Source organism: Lolium rigidum, chromosome 7 (assembly GCF_022539505.1).
Source record: "Lolium rigidum isolate FL_2022 chromosome 7, APGP_CSIRO_Lrig_0.1, whole genome shotgun sequence".
Classification (NCBI taxonomy): Eukaryota; Viridiplantae; Streptophyta; class Magnoliopsida; order Poales; family Poaceae; genus Lolium; species Lolium rigidum.
The window spans coordinates 241,629,814-241,636,564 of record NC_061514.1 but is presented as its reverse complement, the minus strand read 5'-3'; the positions used below and the strand labels follow the sequence as shown (position 1 = coordinate 241,636,564).

The 6,751-nt window shown below is 47.0% G+C and overlaps 2 protein-coding genes across 3 annotated transcripts; both read right to left on the bottom strand.

Moving 5' to 3' along the window:
• Nucleotides 1-433: 433 nt before the first annotated feature.
• On the bottom strand, nt 434-2,086 carry LOC124674945 (anthocyanidin 3-O-glucosyltransferase 2-like). The gene has a single exon (XM_047210997.1). It carries the CDS (start codon nt 2,030-2,032, stop codon nt 563-565), a length of 1,470 nt encoding a protein of 489 aa, XP_047066953.1. The 5' UTR covers nt 2,033-2,086; the 3' UTR covers nt 434-562.
• A 968-nt stretch (nt 2,087-3,054) lies between these two features.
• On the bottom strand, nt 3,055-6,478 carry LOC124673984. 2 transcript variants are annotated; one of them, XM_047210026.1, is made up of 8 exons: nt 6,384-6,478; nt 5,855-5,965; nt 5,575-5,642; nt 4,720-4,789; nt 4,391-4,494; nt 4,205-4,309; nt 3,836-3,935; nt 3,055-3,699 (listed from the first exon to the last, which is right to left on the bottom strand). In XM_047210026.1, exons 2-8 carry the CDS (start codon nt 5,936-5,938, stop codon nt 3,523-3,525), a joined length of 708 nt encoding a protein of 235 aa, XP_047065982.1. In that variant the 5' UTR covers nt 5,939-5,965; nt 6,384-6,478; the 3' UTR covers nt 3,055-3,522. The 2 variants fall into 2 exon arrangements, with proteins under 2 accessions (XP_047065982.1, XP_047065981.1); XM_047210025.1 differs by having other exon boundaries at nt 6,323-6,447.
• Nucleotides 6,479-6,751: the final 273 nt, after the last annotated feature.

Here is a 6,751-nt window from a genome sequence, read left to right as displayed (position 1 = left end):
ACAAAGTCATCGCATGGGTTCTTTGGTAGCTTCAGATTCAGAATGCACTCTGCATCATTGCTATAGCACACTTTCCTTACCAAAACTTCATTCCAGGACTTCCCATCTGGTTGCATCAGTTGGTTAACACGTCTAATCCTGGTTCTTGACTTCCCCTGTGTAACCTTTAGGTTGTAGTCCCTTGGGAGCCAATTATCTCTCCAGATGTTCACATCCTTACCATTACCAATTCTACTGACACATCTTTCTGCTGATGCAGAAATTTGAAAAAGGGTATACAAGTGCATATTTGAAAAAATTCCTGCTCACACTGAATGCAATGAAGCGTGGTATTCCAATCAGAAATGAAGTTACTGGTGTGGTTGTCAACAACACTGAAAGCTCTTTGGGCAATGAGCCTAGATGCATCTGGAATGGACAAGATCATACTAGATGGCCAAAAGTTATGTTGTACGTACTTTATAAATGTGGCAAATCTTTAATTCGAAATACCTTATATTAGGTGCTACACAAAATTTGACATTTATTGGCACTCCTTAGATATAGGACTATAGACATGTTTTCACATCTTCGGGAGCACCGCGCCTTGGTGAAGCGCCTCGGAGAGCCTTATCAACGCAGCCTCTGAAGAGCCGCCCTCCTGCACGGCCTCGCGGCACACGTTCTTCATCTCCGCGGCCTTCACCCTCGCCTTGCTCCCCTCCTCGCCGGCGCCCATCAGGGATTTCACCGCTCGTTCCAGCTCCGCTGCCTCTACGAAGTTATCCCGCTTCCGGTCCACCTTCAGTGGCACGGCGACGCCCATGTCGTTGACGAGCTCGAACGCGTTCAGGTGCTGCTCCGCGTACAGAGGCCAGGGCGCCATGGGCAGGCCGTGCCACAGGCTCTCCAGCACCGAGTTCCACCCGCCGTGCGTCACGAACCCCCCCACGGCCGGATGCGCCAGGATGTCCTTCTGCGGCGCCCACGTCGGCCACACGAGGCCCTTGCCCTTGGTCCTCTCCAAGAACCCCTCCGGGAGGAGCTCGTCCAGGTTCGCGTCCGTCGGGTGCTCCGATCCGTCCGGCGCGCCGGCGCCCGACTCGGCAGCAGGCGGTCCCCGGAGGACCCACAGGAAGCGGTGGCCGCACCGCTCCAGCGCGGCGGTAATCTCCACCACCTGCGCTGCCTCGAACCATCCCATGCTACCGAAACAGAGGAACACTACCGACGCCGGCGGCTGCGCCTCAAGCCACGAGATACACTCGTGCGGCGGCCCGGTAGAGTCCTTCTTGCTTCCAAGCGAAATCACGGGACCGATGGGGTATACCGGCGGCGCGGGGCGCCCGGGCACGGAGCGACCCTCGGCGATGGCCGCTAGTGCCCCCGGCTCGAGCTCGTCTGCAGTGTTCGCGATGATGCCCGTGGCGTCCATAAAGCGGTCGCCCAGGCGCACGAACCACGTGTAGTTGGGGCTCTTCTTGTCCACCACCGGGCACGGCATCCACTCCGGCGGTATCGGCGGCAGGCCGGGCACGTGCACCTCCCCTTCCACCTCGTCGAACTCCACGGTGACCGCCTCGTGCAGAACGGGCAGGTGCAGCATGAGCGCGAGCATGGCGCCGGTGGACGACACGAACACGTAGGACGGCACGCCGAGCTCGCGGGCCACGTCGACCATCGGCGACGCGAACATGTCCAGCACGAGCGCGGCGACGGGGCACGACATCCCCGCGATGGCGTCCCTGACGTGGGGAGCGTGGAGCTGGATGTACCACGCGATGAACTCCTCGACTCCCGCCGCATCGGTTGGAGGCTCGACGGCGGGGAGGCGATGGAAGCGGATGTCGAGGCCGGAGGCGGCCTCGCGGTGGACATGCGCCTCGACTTGGGAGGTGGCCTCGGCGGTGGGCGGGCGCATGACGAGTAGCGTGATGGAGAAGGCGCTGTCTCCGGCGAGGAGTATGCGCTTGCAGGACTCGATCATGGACATGAGGTGCCCGGCGCCCCACTCTGGCAGGAGCACCAGCGTGGGAGTCGGTGTAGCTGCCATTGCAGGGGCACGTTGCTCGCTAGCACCCTACTACTCACTTGTGGGAGATGCTTATCCAGCTAACTCCACTCAACTAACTAATCGATGAGGGTCTAATATAGCTGTGAATGTAACTCTTTGTCACCTATAGGCTTGTAACTTTAGAAAAGTAGTTTGTATTCTAGAGAAAACTTTAGAAAAGTAGCCGAGCTCGCTGTCAATTTCTAGGGAACTATGCAGACCAAACCATTCCTCTAACGACAAGTTGCCGGATTCGATAGTGACTTCGGAGAAGAGTCCTGCAATGAACAACATTTTGATAGCCGCCCGTTTATCAGGGTAAATTCTGACTGGAGTATAGCAAAAAAAGCTTTTTTTTAAAGGAAGTATAACAGACGCTTGTTTCTCGTTTGCAATTAGAAAGATACTTTTGAACAACTGAGTGGCAGCGCTAGCTCACTATTACTCGCTTGCAGTCTCGTATCTCCTGTCGTTTGCAACACCATTCAACTTTCCGTTTCACACATCTTGTTATTGTGCTTAGGGACACAATCAAAGAAATAATTTCAAAGCTGTCGCAGTCGGCAAATGATGCCGCAGGAGGTGCGCAGCACGCCAAGTTAGACCAAGCTCGTTCGTGCACCAACAGCATGTCTTTTTTTTTTTTTTTAATCTTGATCTCCTAGCTGTCACGTTAATGGTGCTGATTTGGTGGTCTGCCTTTAGTCCTCGCACCTTTGCCTTTCCAAAACATTTCCACCGGTCAGACACATCTTACCCTCACCCCTGTGGAATTTTGAGGTGAATCCGGCACGTGTCGGCTGGGGCAACGATTTGTATGAAGCAACTACTCTAGCTAGGCCAGATCGGTGAAAATGAACCGATTCAGAAATTAGAGATGAGGGCGACGGAGGGATATACGAACTACTAATAAGCATCAGTCTGGCGATCCTTTTGGCGAATGAACTAGCAGGTGTTGGACGGGTGAGACGGACTGCTTGAACCTTAACCAAAGATGCCATTACCTATATATCATCTTAATATTGATTGTAGAGGTAACACTAACCTCTACTTTCTAGATATACTTGAATCGATGAAGGCAAATAGTCCATGTCACATGCACTTATGTAGCACACCAAATTTAGGCTTCTGGGGTACAATGCATGTGTCGGCTGATTATTCACCTACTGATGGCGAATCACAAAAGTGTGCCATGTATAATACTCCCTCCATCCCAAAGTTGTCTTAGATTTGCAAAATGTTGGACATATCTACACACCATTTAGTGTGTAGGTACAGCAAAATTTAGACAAATCTAAGACAAGTTTGATGAGACGGAGGGACGACAAGTGGAACTGTAGTACACTTCACAGTTAACAAACAAAACAAGTATACATTGCTTCCCCGTCGTGTGAATAATCATAACGAAAGCGCAGGGGGTGCTCGCTCTGGTCAATATATGTCATGTCAGAACCGTTTCTGATGGCATGATCTCAGCAGCGGCAGTGACATCAGGTGACCCGTATGAGCAGAACTACCATGACAAACATGCAAGCCATCATGATGATGAGCAGCCACTGGACACAACCTGTCCTGGAATGCCGCGAGTATACCTCTGATGCGTGTGCGGTCGATCGACTGGTGCTTGCCAAGCTATGTTCCACAGCCCTCTCTGTGCAATCAAGTATCTGCGACAGCGGTAACCAGCAAGTGAACATTCTCAATCAACATACAACAGAAAAGGAACGGTAATTCGTTGAATGTGCAAAGATAAGGTAACTTTATCCACAGGGGAAAAAACGCTAACGCGGCAGAAAAGCCTACCTTCCCTGTCTCTTGCACAGACTGATTCATTACAAGGCTACTTTCCTTTAGTTGGTGCGCTAACTCAACCATTTCGTCAGTCAAATCTTCTTGCAGCTCTCTGTGCGGTTAGAATATCCAAACCAGTAAGAGGAAAACCAGTATATTCATCGCTTGATCTTGCACAAGCCTGATGTTTTCAAGCATGCTCTTAAAGGGAGAGAAAATTGCATTGAGTACTGATTATAAATTCAGCTTTTCATAACAGCAACATCAGTGTCAACCATGTGCAACCAAGCAATGTGCATATATAAGCATAATGAGAGCATTAAACAAGAAGCTGAGATAAAAAAGAATCTTTGAGAAAAATGGAAATAGACAAGAACGTACCTCTGCCTTTCAACGCGAGTCTGAGCGTCTGCATCCAATTTAATTGGTGTTCCAACATAACTTTGTTTTCTGTCATGACTGTTTGGTTCAATCTCAAAATGAGCTCTGTTTAATTATTTCCGTCAGTTCATTTGTTGTAATTGTAAATATAACATAAACAAACAATATGGGGGGAAATCAAGTTACGTTGATCTCCTCCGTAATTCTGATGACAAGGTTATCGTACTTTCTATCTGATCTCCTTGACAAGACTCTCCTCTGATTTCATCAGCCAGCTTTTCATTTTCTGGCTGCATGAGTAACATGATAGCAAGGAAAGTGAATCTAGAAGCTAGCTTATACGATTAATGGTAGCGTGCACTAATCTGAGAAATCAGTTCACATGAAGAACTTGAGAAACCATATGTTGACATATTGTGTTGCATCTAGTTCTACAAAGTTAAACATGATAGAAGCACAAATGGAGGAATTTAAAACATTAATGAACAACAGGAATTGGCACGATAAAAACGTACTGGAGCAAAGAGCGTGGCAGCTAATGCTTCAATCATTTCTGAATATCCGCTAGGCTTAGCTTTTGAAACACTGAATCAAGAAAACAATCATGAATGTTATTCTTATCTTAAAAAGTAAAATGCGAGCAATAAGCAGCAAAACAAGTTTCAACAAAGCTAGATAATTTCTCTGCTCGATCGACTATCCAGCAGTAAGATTGTTGGGGTAGAAGCCAAGCAGTAACCAAAAATTAACCATAAAAGTGCAGGATGTAAAGTGACAGAAGACATGAAAACTTATAGCTTTGATATTTAAGAAAAAAAGGGTCTAGGCTATACTACAGGAGATATCATAGAATACGAAGTGTAATTATGGAACGTAAGGAGAACAGTGAACAGACATAATACAGTACATAAGGTGATATTTTGTCATCATGTCTATACACAGCATCGATTCTGACGGATATCACACCAGGTACACCATCTTCTTCTTTTTCAAAATGAGATTCTACAGCTACCATATGTTTTTTTGTTATAGGTATTACACATATATGTGACAGCTAGATTTACTAATGAAATACCATCGCTGCCTTTTTATTTGCCGTCCTAGAATTCATGCCATCAAACTGTCAAAAGTTTGTGCACCAATAGATTTATGATTCATGCCATCGTTAGTTGGACGCACAAGAATCATGAAATAAGAGACAGATGAGGTGCATGAAAGTTTTATACCGAACTATGAGTCGCGTTCTTCTCATATTACCAGTTGGGTTTCTTTCTCAAGTTATGCATTCTCAACAAACATTAGCTGGATAACAGTTTGCAGAATTATGTAGATCTAGCAAAGCTATACGAGACCTACAAACACATGAGTACCTTGATAACCCTTCAGGTGTACTTTCTGCTCCGAGCTGCTCCAACAGCCCTCTGGCCGTGGTTACATACTACAATTGGAGACTGTCAGTTTTCGTGCACAATACATACAAATTGATGATGACTAGCACAATTTGCTTCTCATTGTTGAAAACTGAAAAAAAAAAACCAGCAATATCAAATCACCTAGTTTTCCTCATAAATCTTTTAATAATAAGGGGAAAAAATGGTCCTCATTTAGGCTAGAAGAAAGCAATGAGCTAATAACAGAATCTTAGCTTACATGGACAAGCTTGGCCTGATTCTGCTGTCTAGGAGCTGCCTCAAGCAGCCTTCTCAGGTTCACTTCAACCTTGCTGAGCCCCATGGTCAAAATGATTAACACAGACTGTCACTGAATCATCAAAACAAAGAGGAAAATATTATGTTATGCCCAACAAACAGACTAAACTCTCTCTTTAACCATCAACAAGCAGATGTCACCCTTAAAGCATAAGCAGAACGAAGTCAAACCCATGAAGCTAGGAGCCTAGGACCAGTAGATGGTACTAAACAAGAGTTGACGTAGGATTAGCAATAATCTGAGAATTTTCAAACTGGCACGCAGATGAATATCCTGCAGGGTATAATTATGCCATGCGACCATAGCATTCCGGAGGCCGGTGGGAAGTAGCAACAAAATGATTTCCCCTAACCCTAGCGCCCCTAAGATTTCACGAAAGCAACGAAAATCATCAAATTGCTACCCTACCTCACAATATATCACCCTTTTGTTACTGTATCCTTAAGGATTGCGGGGGGAGGAGCAATACCATATGCTGATTCATGTGTCGGTCATCGGCTCGTCGTGGCGGCCGCTGGTGCGCGGTCGACGGATTCGGCGGAGCAACCGGTGGGCGAGGGGGCGCCGGCCAGCAGGTGGGGTGGCGAGGCTAATGGGCCACTTACCCGTGAGGTTTGGGCCAAGGGTTAGCCTCTGCGGGAACACCGCACGCATTCCCACCTCGCGCGTTCTTGTTGGCTCGACTCAGCCGCTCAAGGAAAGGATTTTCTGTGATTTTTTTCTTTTTTTTTTCGAAAAAAATCAGATTTGAAACCTTTCAGGTTATAAAAAATGTTCAAAGTTGGAAAAGCTCAAATTTAAAGAAATTTTTTAAATTCTACTTTTTTTCAAATGATA